This window comes from Hevea brasiliensis, unplaced genomic scaffold (genome assembly GCF_030052815.1).
Source record: "Hevea brasiliensis isolate MT/VB/25A 57/8 unplaced genomic scaffold, ASM3005281v1 Scaf147, whole genome shotgun sequence".
NCBI classification, from domain to species: Eukaryota; Viridiplantae; Streptophyta; class Magnoliopsida; order Malpighiales; family Euphorbiaceae; genus Hevea; species Hevea brasiliensis.
Window position 1 is genome coordinate 34410 of NW_026614638.1, and position 17505 is coordinate 51914.

The 17505-nt window shown below is 34.0% G+C and overlaps 1 protein-coding gene across 1 annotated transcript; it reads right to left on the reverse strand.

Moving 5' to 3' along the window:
- Positions 1–14838: 14838 nt before the first annotated feature.
- LOC131176514 (uncharacterized) lies at positions 14839–17118 on the reverse strand. The gene is made up of 2 exons (XM_058141562.1): positions 16729–17118; positions 14839–15457 (listed from the first exon to the last, which is right to left on the reverse strand). Exons 1-2 carry the CDS (start codon positions 17109–17111, stop codon positions 14959–14961), a joined length of 882 nt encoding a protein of 293 aa, XP_057997545.1. The 5' UTR covers positions 17112–17118; the 3' UTR covers positions 14839–14958.
- Positions 17119–17505: the final 387 nt, after the last annotated feature.

A 17505-nucleotide genomic window follows, 5' to 3' on the forward strand; every position in this document is an offset into this window, starting at 1 on the left:
TAGTGCTTGAATCTCTAGATTTGGAAAACCCTAACATTTCAACTATCATACTAATCTCCCTTGTTCCTCCAAAGTTTCGAAGATGCCCTTTCGGATTTTCATCCTTGTATGTTTTTCTTTTTCTCTTTTTTTTTTTTAATTTTTCCCTCCTTTTATAGAACCCCTTTTCAGGTTTTCGCCCCTTTCTCATTTTGCAGAGAGTGCCCTTTCGAGTTTTCACCCTCTTTCACTTGTTTTGCCAAGGACTCCCTTCCGGGTTTTCATCCTTGCAATCTTTTTTTTTTTTTTTTTTTTTTTTAGGCAAAATACCTCTTCACTGCATCTGAGTTTACTGGGTTTGGCAACTCCTTTCCATCCATGTGTGTCAATATTAGAGCTCCTCCTGAAAATGATTTCTTGACTACATAAGGACCTTCATAAGCCGGTGTCCATTTTCCTCTCAGATCACTTTGATTCAATAAAACTTTCTTCAAAACAATGTCTCTGGGTTGAAACTCTCGAGCACGGACTTTTTTATCAAATGCTCAAGCCATTCGACTTTGGCACAATTAACCATGACACACAGTAGCCAACCGTTTTTCAACCGCGTTTGAACCCACTCCATGTCATCTAATTCTGCTTTTGCCAAAATCCTCAATGAAGGTATCTCTACCTCTATTGGCAAGACTACTTCCATTGCATATACTAGTGAGTATGGAGTTGCCCCAGTAGAAGTTCTCACCGCAGTCCGATATGCATGTAGAGCAAATGGGAGCACTTCATGCTAATCCCTATACGTGATTGTCATTTTCTCAATTATCTTCTTAAGATTCTTATTCGCGGCTTCTATTGCCCCATTCATCTGTGGCTGGTATGGTGATGAATTGAGATGACGAATTTTATACTGATCACACAACTCTTTGACTTTTAAGCCATTCAAGTTTTTTTGCATTGTCAGTTATAAGCTTGTCAGGAAGACCATATCTACAGATAATGTTTCGTTTAAGAAATTTCACTACTGCATTCTAAGTAACACTGGCATATGATTCTACTTCAACCCATTTAGTAAAGTAATCGATGGCAACAAGAATAAATTGATGCCCATTTGATGCTTTTGGAGTGATTGGACCAATAACATCCATGCCCCACATTGCAAAGGACCACGGGGCTACTAAATTGAAGAGCTGATGAGGAGGAGCATTTATTTTATTAGCATAAATCTGACACTTATGACATCTTCGAAGATACTCAATACAATCCTTTTCCAAAGTAAGCCAAAAATAACCTCGATGGAGAATCTGTCTAGCCATCATGTGTCCATTAGCCTGTGTTGCACAATTCCCCTCATGCATTTCAAACAGAATCTTTTTAGCTTCATTTGCATCAACACAGCGTAACAATTCCCCATCAAAATTCCTTTTGTACAGGATTTCCGCGCTAGGGAAATATCCTAAAGACATTCTTATGATCATTCTCTTGTCATTTTTGCTTACTTCTTGTGGGTATTCCCTTGTCTTGATATATTGTTGAATATCATAATACCAGGGCTTCCCATCCACTTCTTCTTCAATCATTAAGCAATAAACAGGGTTATCTCTGGCCTTTATAAGAAGAATCTGTTCTCCTTTACCTTCCTCAATTTGTGCCATGACAGCTAGTATTGCTAGAGCATCGGCGAACTGATTCTTGTCATGACTTAAATGAGTAAAAGTAATCTCATCAAATTAATTTAATGAGATATTTCTGGTATGGAATCAACTTCGGATCTCAAGTTTGCCATTCCCCTTTCACTTGATAAATTATTAAAGCTGAGTCACCATATACTTCTAACTTCTTGATTTTCATTTCAATGGCTGCTTGTAAACCACTCACACAAGCTTCATATTCAGTGACATTGTTTGTACATTCAAATTTTAACTTTACTGCAATTGGAAAATGTTTTCCATCTAGAGATACCAAGACTGATCCGATTCCACTACCTAATAAATTGACTGCTCCATCAAAATACATTTGCCAGACATCACTCTACTCTCGCATTTCTTCCTCCATTATATTTACGTACTCATCATCTGGGAATTCAAAATCCAAAGCTTCATATTCCTCAATTGGATTTTCTGCCAAGAGATCTGCTATAATACTTCCCTTTACAGACTTTCTAGTCATATAGACGATATCATATTGGGACAGTATGACTTGCCATTTGGCTATTCTCCCTGATAGATATGGACTTTTAAATACATACTTGATTGGATCCATTCTGGAAATGAGTCAGCTCTTATAATTTAACATATAATGCTTGAGGCGATTAGCAGTCCAGGCTAGTGCACAACATGTTCTCTCAACAAATGAATACCGAGCTTCACAATCATTGAGCTTTTTGCTTAGATAGTAAATAGCCCTTTCTTTCTTGCCAAAATCATCATGTTGCCCCAAAACACATCCTAATGAGACCTGAAGAACTGCCATGTACAAGATTAATGGTCTGCCTGGAATAGGTGGGACCAGAATGGGTGGATTTGATAAGTAATTCTTAATCTTCTCAAATGCCTCTTGGCAATCATCGTTCCAAGTAGCAGAGTTGTTTTTTCTCAATAACTTGAAAATTGGTTCAACTTTGGATGTGAGATTAGAAATGAATCGGGAAATGTAATTCAGTTTCCTTAGAAAGCTTCGAACTTCCTTTTCAGTCTGCGATGGTGGCATCTCCTGGATAGCTTTGACCTTATCAGGTTCACTTTCAATTCCCTTCTCACTAACAATGAATCCTAACAATTTTCCTGATTTCGCCCCAAAGATACATTTTGCAAGATTCAATTTCAGTTTGTATTTCCTCAATCTTTCGAACACTTTTCGCAACATTGCGACATGGCTTTCTGCCCCTCTTGATTTAATTATCATATCATTCATATAAACTTTAACTTCTTTGTGCATCAAGTCGTGAAACAAAGTAACCATAGCACGCTGATATGTTGCCGTTGCTTAATTATTTCTTTTAGAGGTGTACACTCTTCCTCCCCATCAATACTGTTGTCCTTCATGGCAATCAAAGGTTTATTAAAGTTAATATGGGGAATATCCATATTGATTGAATATTACTTTTAATATTAGGCCTAGAAAATAATGAAAAAGGAGAAGTTAATTGTTGGCTTGGAAAGAAGAATGAAACATAATAAACAAGATTTGAAAGATGCACTGCTTTTTTTAATGCAAAATCATAAAATAATGTCCATGTATATAAGACCCACTCAACACCATGGACTAATTAATCAAGGGGTTGGTAACATCAAATATATTACTTTAAAAATAATGCTGGAGCATCCTCTTCTTCCCAATTGTTCAGCTGCTCACCTTCTTGCATAGGCACAATCAATAAATCATAGCTCTGACTTGGCTCAAGGACATTAACAGATAATTTTGACAGTGACCCCTCAATCTCTTCAGTGATATCCTGAATGACTGGGAGTGGACGAGCTACTTGAGTGGTTGAGAGGAAAGTCTCTTAAATGTGAGGGATAACCATCTTCTCATCATAAAATTGGTCAAAGCGCCAATCTCTCAGAGTATGCTTCATCCAGGGCTTCTTATCAAACAAATCATTTTCAATGTACCCTAACCCAAAATGCCCTTCTCTCTTAGTCATAGTAATAGGTTCTGTTATCCCTTACAGCCTAATGCCCAAGCCTTTTGCCTTTTGATATCCACTCTTTGACATCACCTTTGCCGCCATGTTGGACACCTCCAGAGTATGCCTAGGTATACCTGCTGATACTAGTGCTTGAAAAGAACTTTCAAGCGCTTGCTCAGTTGTTTCTATATAAGGGATCGATTGAGGTTTAGTAACCAACATTGCTTCTTCCTTTTTGACTGTCACTAGCTTTCCATTTGCAACATACTTAATTCTTTGATGCAAGGAGGAAGGTATAGCATTAGCCAAATGTATCCACGGTCTACCCAGCAACATCGTATAGGTAGGCTTAATATCCATTACTTGAAAAATAACATTATAGGTATAAGCCCCAACTTGTAATGGCAGTTCAATGTCCCCTAACACCTCTCTTTTGGTCCCGTCAAAGGCTCTAACTACCATATTGCTTGAATGCATCAGAGAAGGTTCAATAGGAAGTTTAGCCAAAATGGCACTTGGCAATACATTAAGAGCATATCCATTATTAACCAAAACTTTGGCTACCATGCATCCCTTACATTTTATAGTGATATAGCCTTAGTGTGCTTTAACCCAATTGGGTCAATTTCATCGTCGGAGAAAGTCACAAAATTCAAAGCTTGAATTTGCCCCATAATTTTCTCAAACTTTTCTGGAGAAATATCAGGAACAATGTAAGCTTGATCTAACACCCTCTGTAGTGCTTGTCGATGCATTTCTGAACTCAGAATCAAGGTTAAAAGTGAAATTCTAGCTGGTGTTTTTTTCAGCAGGTCAACCACACTATAATCACTTTGTTTCATCACTTGTAACAATAATTCCCCTTCGTCTTTCTTATCACTTGCCTCCCCCTCTTCCTTTTCTTTCGGCACTTCTTCTGTACTTTCAGTTGATTCTCCTACCTTTGCTTTCCCTTTCTTAGCCCTTTCAACCTCTTTTGAGCCATAACATCTTCCACTTCTAGTGATATACTCTATTTCTCCTTCTTCAGCAACTGAACTACCTTAAGGGTAAGGAAATTGAAACTCAATCTTAGGCTCAATTTGGTTATTGGGTAAACTTAAGTGACTGTCAAGGTAAGATGGCCCAGTGTAAATTATTTTGAGGCTTGGAGATGTATTTGAACGTAGGCTAGATGACACAACAGGTGAGGCAAAAGTGAGATTGCTCAAAGGTGGAAAGGGAGTGCTAACCATAGCAGACTGGGTAAATATCTGGTAATTGTAATTCCAAGGTACAGCATGAGTGTTAGTGACAGGGAGTTGAGTAGGAGCTCTGATAACTACTTGAGGTGATGACATGATGGAAATGGTGAATGAGATTCTGGGGCCACTAATGGATCCTGTAACACCCTCACTGTAGGAATTCTGTACATTCTACTGTTCCAGTGACTGGTGTCGGTCCAGACAGCTAGAACGTTTGGAAAAAAATTTAGATTAGAGTGAGGAGTCATAAATAACTCAAATATTAACAAGAAAAATGTAGGAAAAATTTTAGAAATAAAATACAATCAAGTTAAATGAGCCGATGCCCTAGTGATGGGTAACCGAGTGGGAAGTTGTGGTCTTTGCAACTAGGAGCCCTAGACCTGGGAGAAAATTCTTGAAATAATTTTTATGACTCCAGAGAAGAGTCATTGAGGTTTCTATGGCATTAGAATGCCAAGAAAAGGTTTAGAAAAATTTTTCAATCGGTACAGATGATTATTATGATCTAAAATATTTATAAGTATTGCTAAAAATTAAATTGAAAATGAGTAGAAAAGAAAAGGAAAGAAAAATGAAAGAAATTATGAATTATGACATCACATGATGTCACTAAAGCACTCCTACCCAATCACATTTTGACACCTCATTATAAACTCAATTAAAGGAGTTAAATGGGCTGAAAAATCAAATGGAATTCTGGTCACTTCTTCCTCATTCCAGCCATAGCACACCCTCTCCCTCCCTTCCACCATTAACAAACTTCACTCAAGCTTCATCTCACCTACCAAATCACCTCAAAAGCCCATCTTCCCTTACAAAAACTTGTCATTACCACTAGAGCAAGCTTAGAGCAACAATTAGAAGAAGAAAAAATGAGGTTTACCAAGCTTAGAAGTGAAGCTCCAAAGAGGTTAGTGCACTAACCATACCCTTTATCTTTCCTAAGCATGAAAAGCTTGCTTGATTAAGTTGAAATGGCATGAAAAGAAAAGAAAACTTGGAATATGTTGAAGTTTCAATTTGTGGCAGCCCTAGGAAGTAAATGAATTTGATGGTTTTGATGATTTTGTTTTAGTTAGTAAAGATAATTAATGAAGTTTAAGGCATTAGAAATCAAATTGCATGGATGTATGATTGAGATTGAAATTGTAAGTTAGGGTTTTGACCTAACTTAGTTTTTGTATTATTACTTGGAATTTGATGATTTTGAGATGATTTAATGACTATTAGAAGTGCCAAATATGTCAAATGAAGTTTGTGGAGTTGGGAGAATTGAATTTGGGAGTGTTGATTCTTATGCAGGAAATTCAGACCTTTGAGTCCAATGTATTTTTTGAGCTATAAATGGAGTTGTAGAGGTTTAATTGGTGCAAGGCTAATTGGACATGAAACTAGACACATAATGGCACAACTTTGGTGAAGAAACCCTACCCAGAAAACCAAACCAAGTTGACCTAAAAATTACCCTAATCTGGGTGACATGCATTCTGCTTAGGCAAAATGACTAAATGAACAGGGTTTATTCATTTGGTCATAACTCAGTGTAGAAAGATCCAATTGATATGAAATTTTACCAGCAGATAGCTGAGACATATCCCAACAACTTTTATGAAGAACACAAATCCAAATTCTGACCATAACCTAGTCAAATTTCCAACCAAACTTGGGTCACTAAATCTGGTAGAACCAAATTGCCTAGAAATTCTGGATACAGGTCAATCTGGCCGGTTATGGTAAAATGACCATAACTTGAGCTACAAAACTCCAATTGGAGTGATTTAAAAAGAAAATTAAAGAAGACACAATAAGGAACAACTTTCATGAAGACAATTTTATCAAATTCCTATTGTACAAATGACCAATGGAACAGTAATCCTAGGGTATGAAATCTGAAAATTTTGAATAACATAAGATAAGCTTTGAAATGGTATTGGAAATCAATACCAACAAAAATAAAATAAAAAATGAGGTATTGTGACACCCCTTACCCGTCTACAGTATATCCAAGTAAGATATGTCATACGGTGTACCGGAACACTCTATTTTATCTTAATCATTTTTATTCTTCCTTAATTAATTTTTATCATAGTTTGAATATAACTTGTGAAATATAATTCATTTAAGTCATTTATTGAAATTATAATTTATTTGAGGTTTCGAAAATTTTATAGAAAATCTGGCAGAGTATCGGCTAAAAATGGAGAAAACAGTTCTTCGGAACCTGTGAAAAACACTTCCAATAATCATTTCCAATCAATCCCAAACTCCATTTCATCAACAAAATCTCAATTTGTTTTTCAACAACATTTCCATTTCTCAATCATTCATCTCATATGATAATCATGTAAAAGTCATAAGTAAATATTCACTTTTTCATTCACAAACACAATTTTCACTATACACATTAATACCAAAATACATTACATAAGTTTCAATTACATATGAGAAAATAAAAGTTAGTTACAAAATACCAAAATGAAACCTAGTGTCCTACCAATGCACTGAAGATGGTGAGGTGACACGAACACTATGCAGAGTCAGGAGGTCTCACCCGATCTGTGGTCTACCGGGCTCTCAAGATCTTCCAGAACCTACGCGTGGCAAAAGCAACGCACTAAGCAATAATGCTTAGTGGTGCCAATAATAAAATAAAAAGAAATAACAGAAAATAAATATGCAGTGAATGTATTGATATCTTATTGTAAATAAATTCTCGATGAGTATTTGTAGTCTTACTTATTTTGTACTGGTTATGTTCATTATTTCATTAAATTTATCCACTTTCATTTTTGGTTGCCCAAGTAACCTATACTAGACGACTGGACTGGATAAACGGGTAAACCGGCACTGGGTATCAAGTACCTCGGGCCGTCACACCATCAGTCACATATGTATCTCCCGGTGTAATGAGCGGCTAATAAGTCGTAATAACATCAGGCACAAGACAAAATCTCAACACAATGTCAGAATGGCTAAAAGCCATGAAATCACAGAATGGCACAATGCCATGTGCAGTACTGCTAACTGAACCCTATTGGCATGCCAAACTATCCAAACCAATCTTGTTAGGTATACTAGGGCATTTGACACTTTTGAATTTTACAATTTTTGAATTTCAAGTTTTGGTGTTACTATTCCCTTCCTTAGTCAACAAAAATGTTGACTTTTGCATAGAAAATAGGTACATTGGTTTTAACACTCCCAACATACCACATTTTGCATTTGAAATTTGTTGGTATTGGTTATCAATACCATTTATAAGCTTAAAATTAATGGAGCAGAATTTTCAGTTTTCATACCCTATCTTTACTGTTCCATTAGTTACTGTTACAGTGGGAATTTGGAAAAATGATAAACATGAAAGTTGTTCCTTATTTTGTCTAGTTGAATTTCTTTTTTTGAATCACTCCATTTGGAGTTTTGTAGCTCAAGTTATGGTCCAAAAACCACAACTGGCCGGATTGGGATTTTTCTGGACTGACCATATCTACAGTGCAGTGAACAGTGACTGCAACTCCCTTATTGGTCTATATCTTAGCTTGTTTCTGGTAAAATTTCAGGTCAATTGGGCCATTCTACACTGAGTTATGGCCAAATGAACAATCACTGTTCATTTGGTCATTCTGTAAACAAAGTTGCGTAACACCGGATTGGGGCAAGTTTTTGGTCCACTTGGTTTGGTCTTATGGGCATGGTTTCTTCACCAAAGTTGTGCCATTATGTGTCTAGTTTCATGTCCAATTGGCCAAACACCAATTAAACCTCTACAATTCAAGTTATGGCTGCCCAAACCTGCTGGACTCATGTCCAATTCTGCAGGTCACCTAGGGCAGCCACACTAAACCTAAATCCTATCACTAAACACACTTCATTTCTTGTTTACCAATAGCCAAATGGTCAGTAATTGACCATTAAAACTTTAGTTTATGTCCATTTTCATCCACCACCAAAATTAAATTTCAAAACCCTAACCCTAATTGACCAAGCCTCCCATTCATGCATCTTACTCCTAATTTGCTATACTAATCATATAATTTATAAGAGGGGCAGCTAATATGTCACTTTAAACCAAAGAATTCTCCTAACTCTAACCCATTTCAAGGCTGCCAAAATTTCATGGAACATAACCATGCTTCATTAATTCAATTTTTATCAAATTTTCAACTTAACTTAGCTCAAATTCATGATTAGAAAGATGTAAAAGCAAAGAATATGGCACTAACCTCTTTGGTGATTTTCTAAGCTTGTTCACACCTCACTTTCTTCCACTTTTTCTTCTTCTAATTGCTGCCCAAGTCTTGCTCTAGTGGTAAGGGAAATTTTTAGTGAAGGGAGGACAAGGTTTTGAGGTGGTTTGGTAGAGATTTGTAAGCTTGGGTGGAGTTTTTAATGGTGGAAGGGTGTGGGAAGTGAGTGACGCTGGAAGAAGAAAGAAGAAGCAGATTGTTGCTTCAATTTTTCTGTCCATTTACTCATTTTTAAATGGTTTATGGACATGTGTCACAATGTGATTGGGTGAGAGTGCTTAGTGACATAAGCATGAGGTCAAAATTGTAATTTTAATTTATTTTCTTTTCTTTTCTTTGCTACTCATTTTCAATTTAATTTTTAGTAATATTTATTCATATTTTAGATCATGATAATTATTTACTTAACTCTGAAGGCGAAATGACCAAAATGCCCTCCGTTTGGCTTAACGGGTCAAAATTGTCTGTACCGATTGAAATTTTTTTTAAAATATTTTCTTGGCACTCTAATGCCATAAGAACCTCAATGACCCTTCTCTGGAGTCCCAAAAATTATTTTATGAATTTTTCCCCTGGTCTAGGGCTCCTAGTTGCGAGAACCGTAACTTCCCACTAGGTTACCCATTGCTAGGGCACCGGCTCATTTAACTTGGTTGTATTTTATTTCTAAAATTTTTCCTAAATTTTTCTTATTAATATTTGAGTTAATTATGGTTCCTCACTTTAGTTTAAATATTTTTCTGAACGTTCTAGCTGTCCAGTTCGACACTGGTCACCGGAACAGTAGAATGTACGGAGTTGCTACAGGGAGGGTGTTACAGGTATCTTGGTGAATATAGGTTCAATAAATTTATTATGTATTAAAAAGTCAATAATTTGAGTGAATAGTAATGTGAATAGTAATACAAAGACACAAAGTGTAATAACTAAATTGATAGAGGAAATTAAGGTATCAAATTTGGAATCCATGAAAAATTCATGGATTACTTGGAATAGAAATAGTAATTTAACTAAATGACTTAATGAACATTTAAGTTATGTGAATATATAATTAAGATTTGTATTCCCATTGCTAGTAGGTCTAATAAAACATGAGTGATAGTACTTGAATAGGAAAATTAAATTCACCTAGATGGATTGTTGAGACTTATACTCCCATCACCAATGGAGTTCATAATATATTAGTAATACAACTTGAAGTATGAAATGTACCTTACATGAATAGATTGTTGAATGAATAAATGTGATAAAAGTGTCATTTGGGATTTAGGTTCCCATCAAGAGAGAAAGGAAAGATGTTTTGAATTTGAATGGTAGATCAAATGAATGTGAATTGTGATCAATATGAATGATGTAAGGAATGTATGAATATTATGATGAATGTATAAATTATAGAATTTTTTATGAAATAATGAAGTCATAAAACATAATATATTAATATTTAATGATATTATATGCCTTGTATTGCTTAGACATGTGTGTCAGATTGGATAGATTGGCATGCCAATAGGGTATTATTTTAGCAGTACTGCGAAAGGCTTTATGCCCGTATTCATGGCTTTATGCCTGCATTCATGGCTTTATGCCCACACTCATGGCTTAGTACCCGATTATGTGTTCTCATGGCTTTTTAGCCATACTGACTGCATACGTGATTGACGTTCTGCGTCCCATGGTATGACGGCCCGAGGCACCGCAGTGTCCAGTGCCAATGACCTGTTATCCAGTTTAGTCATCCTGTCATAGGTTACTTGGGCAATCTAATTTATTAAAATAAGTTACGAATATTAGCAATTAAAAATGCTAGAAAGTAAATAAATGAGTAAAAAGTTCTGAAATAAATTAGTTTAGCTCAAAAAATTTGTTTCTTATAATGGTCTGAAGTAAATGAAATTAGTATTAAAAATTTTAAATATTACGAAATGATTGTAAACAACTTAGAAAGTATCAAGGAAGTGATAAAAAGACTAGTAGAAGAATTATAACTTAAATAACATTACAAATGTGACTTTTATAAGAATATAAGTATAAGTATAAATTTTAGATTTATTTGTACATTATATAAATGATTATTGTAAACTTATGAAAGAAGTGATTCTAGAGAGCAGCATAAATGATGAAATATATATTGTATGGAAAATTTCATATGAACCCAATAAAATTCTTGAGTATAAAAAATATGCTTCAATTATTTTTATTTGTATATATTATTTTTTGTTATATTATTGCACCACTAAGCAGCAATGCTTAGCGCGATGGATTTGTTTCCTCGCGTAGGTACTGAAGTTAAAGTCCAGCGAATACTAAACAAAGATTTTGGAGTTCTGATCTGCAGAGTGTTCAAGGTTGTCACCTCCTCAGCAATGCATGTAGATAGGGCCCATATAGATCATATTTTGTATTTTGTACATTATAATTAGTTATTATTTGTAATGTAAACTATGAATTGTATGTTGAAATATAGATTATGAAATTGTAATTAATTTTTAGATCATGTAAATTATGAATTTATGTAATCAGTCTGTAAATCATGTAAATTAATGAAACTTGAGAATTTTTATATATAAATTATGCATTAATGGAAATGCATAGAAATGAGTATGAAATTGAGATATATGAATGAGATGTGAATTATGAGATGGTTATGAGAATAATTGATGAGATTTTTATTGTAAAATATTATTGAAATTTTCAAACAGTGAATAGTAAAACACGTCAAACGATAATAAAATATAGGAAACTCCGTTAGTTTCTCTGTCGAAAATAGTCGATATTAAATATAATGAGAACAAAATTTTTAAAGAAATAGAGTAAGGTAAGTTAGGGTGCTCCGGCACTGAATGTAGCACACTTTGCTTGGCTACACTGTAGTCGGGTGAGGGGTGTTACATTTATTGGTATCAGAGCACGGTTTAGGCGTTCGTAGGCATAGATAGATGGAAAGGAATAGTGTGCATAACATGTATTGCATTCATTTGAGTCAAGGTGACACTAATGCAGTCTGTTTTCTCTGGTAATGTGAAGAAATAAGGAAGTAGCAGCTCATCGACTATTTACACCGAGTAAATTTCGAGGACGAAATTTTTGTTAGAGGGGAAGAATTGTAACACCCTCACTGTAGCAATTCCGTACATTCTACTATTCTGGTGACCGGTGTCGGTCCGGACAGCTAGAACATTTGGAAAAATATTTAGATTAGAGTGAGGAATCATAAATAACTCAAATATTAACAAGAAAAATATAGGAAAAATTTTAGAAATAAAATACAATCAAGTTAAATGAGCTAGTGCTCTAGTGATGGGTAACCCAGTGGAAAGTTACGGTCTTCGCAACTAGGAGCCCTATACCTGGGAGAAAATCCATAAAATAATTTTTGGGACTCCAGAGAAGAGTCATTGAGGTTTCTATGGCATTAGAATGCCAAGAAAAGGTTTAGAAAAATTTTTCGATCGATACAGATGATTTTGGCTCGATAAGCCAAACGGAGGGCATTTTGGTCATTTCGTCTTCAGAGATGATTTTTGACCAACTTGTCTAGTTAAGTAAATAATTATTATAATCTAAAATATTTATAAGTATTGCTAACAATTAAATTGAAAATGAGTAGAAAAGAAAAGGAAAGAAAAATGAAAGAAATTGGGAATTATGACATCACATGATGTCACTAAAGCACTCCCACCCAATCACATTTTGACACCTCATTATAAATCCAATTAAAGGAGTTAAATGGGCTGAAAAATCAAATGGAATTCTGCTCACTTCTTCCTCATTCCAGCCATAGCACACCCTCTCCCTCCCTTCCACCATTAACAAACTTCACCCAAGCTTTATCTCACCTACCAAATCACCTCAAAAGCCCATCTTCCCTTCACAAAAACTTGTCATTACCACTAAAGCAAGCTTAGGGCAGCTTAGAAGAAGAAAAAATGAGGTTTACCAAGCTTAGAAGTGAAGCTCCAAAGAGGCTAGTGCACTAACCATACCCTTTATCTTTTCCTAAGCATGAAAAGCTTGCTTGATTAAGTTGAAATGGCATGAAAAGAAAAGAAAACTTGGAATATGTTGAAGTTTCAATTTGTGGCAGCCCTAGGAAGTAAATGAATTTGATGGTTTTGATGATTTTGTTTTAGTTAGTAAAGATGATTAATGAAGTTTAAGGCATTAGAAATCAAATTGCATGGATGTATGATTGAGATTGAAATTATAAGTTAGGGTTTTGACCTAACTTATTTTTTGTTTTATTGCTTGGAATTTGATGATTTTGAGACGATTTAATGACCATTATAAGTGCCAAATATGTCAAATAAAGTTTGTGGAGTTGGGAGAATTGAATTTGGGAGTGTTAATTTTTATGCAGGAAATTCAGACCTTTGAGTCTAATGTATTTTTTGAGCTATAAGTAGAGTTGTAGAGGTTCAATTGGTGCAAGGCCAATTGAACATGAAACTAGACACATAATGGCACAACTTTGGTGAAGAAATCATGCCTAGAAAACCAAACTAAGTTGACCTAAAAATTGCCCTAATCTGGGTGACATGCATTCTGCCTGGGCAAAATAACCAAATGAAAAGTATTTATTCATTTGGTCATAACTCAGTGTAGAAAGGTCCAATTGATCTGAAATTTTACCAGCAGATAGCTAAGACATAGCCCAACAACTTTCATGAAGAACACAAATCCAAATTCTGACCATAACCTAGTCAAATTGCCAACCAAACTTAGGTCACCAAATCTAGCAGAACCAAATTGCTCAGAAATTCTAGGTATAGGTCAATCCAGCCAGTTATGGTAAAATGACCATAACTTGAGCTACAAAGCTCCAATTGGAGTGATTCAAAAAGGAAATTAAAGAAGACACAATAAGGAACAACTTTCATGAAGACAATTTTATCAAACTCCTACTGTACAAATGACCAATGGAACAGTAAACATAAGATAAGCTTTGAAATGGTATTGGAAATCAATACCAACAAAAATAAAATGCAAAATGTGGTATCTTGGTGAACATAGGTTCAATAAATTTATTATGTATTAAAAAGTCAATAATTTGAGTGAATAGTAATGTGAATAGTAATACAAAGACACAAAGTGTAATAACTAAATTGGTAGAGGAAATTAAGGTATGAAATTTGGAATCCATAAAAAATTCATGGATTACTTGGAATAAAAATAGTAATTTACCTAAATGACTTAATGAACATTTAAGTTATGTGAATATATAATTAAGATTTGTATTCCCATTACTAGTAGGTCTAATAAAACATGGGTGATACCACTTGAATAGGAAAATGAAATTAACCTAGATGGATTGTTGAGACTTATACTTAGGGGTGGCCACGGTTCAGGAACCGCCGGTTACGGTTCCTGAACTGACGGTTTAGGTTTAGAGAAATATTGAACCTGAACCGAACCGCTAAGAGACGGTTTGAAGGGCGGTTCGTGAACCGCCGGTTTCGGTTCGAGCCCCAGTTTAAAACGGTTTAATAGGCGGTTTAGAGTTAGGCGGTTTGGAGCGGTTCAAGAGGCGGTTTAGGGCGGTTTGGGGGATGGTTTATGACGGTTTGATCAAAAAATGAGAGAAAAAAATTTGGTAAAATAAATATTTAAAAAAAAAGAAGAAAATGATATTATTTGTATTTGTAATAAAAATTAATAAGAAATGTATAGAATTAATTTAAAAAAATGATAGAAATTAAAAGAGATTAAATTAATTTTAGTTAAAAAAAAAAAAAAAAAGGAAAAAGGGCTTGAACTTAATTTTGTAGAAATTAAGTTGCCTACGTATCCTCTTGGGGTTTAGAGGAATCAAAGCCCACGTAGTTCTCTTACCTTCTATTTAGAGTTAGATAACCCCCTTACCCTAATCACTTCCACAACCGCTCGATTCCGTTGTTGTTCCATCGGTTCCTATGTCATATAAATCTTCATTTCCTTCACGTGTGATCTCTTGTTGCCTTAAGGCTGCCTTAATCCAATCATCTAAACATGTTTGAGCTTCTAATGATTCAGGAACCATATTAGATCGTGTCTCATCTAATATACTACCACCTGCACTAAAAGCTTGTTCAACTGCAACTGTGGAGACTGGTGCTGCTAAAATTTGTTTAGCAATTAGTGCAAGGGTGGGAAAAGTATTTGCATGTCGACGCCACCAATCAAGTACTGGAAATTCTTTACCTGCACTATTATCACCAAACTCGAAAATAGTGGTTAAATAAATATCAAATTCAGAATTATTACCAAGGGATCCTCTAGGCCTTTTTTGCCTTTGTAATAAGGCACGATCACCCATGCTTATTCTAGAGGTTGGCTCATTCTGAACTTGACTAGAAGGCTGAGATTGAGAAACTAATTGTTGACTAAAAGAACAAAATTCACTATATAAATCAAAAATTAATTTTCTAATTTCAACAATTATTGCATGAATATCAAAATCAATCTCATCATCAAGATTTAAACATGAATAATAAAGAGACAAATAATCATTTAAATCATCTAATTTACATCTAGAATCAAAAACACAAGCAACAAGATAAAGTGGAGGAATATTTTTGAAATAATTTAACCTTTTTTTTTTTATGCTAGAAATGTAATCTTTTAAATTAACATCATTTTCATGGTCTTGCAATGCACCAATAATATTAAGACATTCAATCATAAATAAATGAGATGTAGGATAATAAACACCACTCAATGTATATTTAGCATCATTAAAAACTTTTAAAATATCCAAAAGTTTTGTACAAATGTCCCAATTTTGTGGATATAGTTGAACTTGTGGCACATTATTGCTAATAAATGTGCACAATAAATCTCTATATCCAAATGACTCGTTTAGTAATTCATATGTTGAATTCCAACGAATGGGAACATCTCTTGGAAATCTTTTTGGTCTTTTATTATTTATTTTATAAAATTTAGCCAATTCTTTCATAATTTGGGGATGTCCCCATAAAAATGAAATTGTTTTTTTGATGGGAGAAATAAATTCATTTAGGGTTCTTAAACCATCTTGCACACACAAATTTAATACATGACATGCACACCTAATATGAAAAAATTTTCCTCCAAAATTGGGTTGGCAAATTTGTTTAAGATCATTAATTGATGTAGAATTTGCAGCAGTATTATCAAAACCAATTGAAAAAATTTTATAAACTAATCTATATTCTTCTAAAATATTTTTAATCATCCTATAAATATTATCAGCAGTATGTCTCTCATCAAAACACGAAATGCAATTATTCTTTTTTGCATGATCTAATCATCACTAATCCAATGATATGTTATGCCCATATATGAATGCATTTGCCAATAATCACTCCAAATATCACTACAAATAAAAACTTGTGCACTCATATTTAAAAAATTTCTTGTAATTCTTTTTTCCTTTTTAAATAAAGAAAAAACACTTCGTTTCAAAGTATTTCTAGGAATACGTTTTGCATTAGGATTTAAAGCATTTTGACAATAATTAATAAAATCAAGTTTTTCACCAAAATTAAATGATAAATGCTCAACACAAATCATTTTTGCTAATTCTTCTTTATTTTTTTGATTAGAATATTGAAATAAAGATTGAGATTTAGAATTTGTGTACCCGGATATTTGAGTTTGAGACTTATCATACCCAATTTTGGTCGGATGCTTTTGCTCCAAATGCCTATTGAATGTGCCATATCCACCTCCCATTTTGAACTTGTAGACTTGACCACAGTAATTGCAAATTACATCAAATGTATTTTCAGATCTTCGTTTTTTTGTAAAGTGGACTTTGAAAATATCGGACGTGAGTGCTTTTTTTACTTCAACTTTCTCAGCTTGTTGATTTTGGCTTTCTTGAGTGTGGTGGAATAACTCTTGAACTTCAACATCATTATCATCATCCCCAATTTGCTCCATTATGTTGTCTAAATCAACTGCAGTAAGCTCATTTGGATTTGGGTATGTTGATTCACCAACCTTACTTTTCCCCTTGCTACTTGATGAACTTCCAAATCCACTACTTGCCATTTTCTCAAAAAAAAAAAGGAATGATACTATGATAAAATTTGAAAAAAAAAATAGTATAGAGATAACAAAAAATAGAAGGTACTAGAAATTTGAAAAAAAAAGTGTAGAAGATAAAAAAAAAAATTAGAAATTTGCAAACAAAAAAATAGTGTAAAATTTTAAATTAAAAATTAGAGATAGTGAAAATTTTTATGAGTATATAAAAAAATAGAGTAATAAAGAAAATATTAAATTTTAATGATAGTATAAAAAAATAATAATAGAGTTATGGAATAAAATAATAGGATATAAGAAATTTTTATGAGTGTAAAAAAAAAATAAAGTGTAAAAATTTAGAGAATATTGAAAATTAAAGAGAGATTTGAGAATAATTGTGTAGAAAATTTGAGAGATT

Coding starts and splice junctions, on each gene's coding strand:
- LOC131176514 (XM_058141562.1), bottom strand. CDS start 17,111: ATGGCAAGTAGTGGATTTGGAAGTTCATCAAGTAGCAAGGGGAAAAGT. Junction 15,458..16,728: donor AAGCATCCGACCAAAATTGG/GTATGATAAGTC, acceptor TTGTTCTTTTAG/TCAACAATTAGTTTCTCAAT.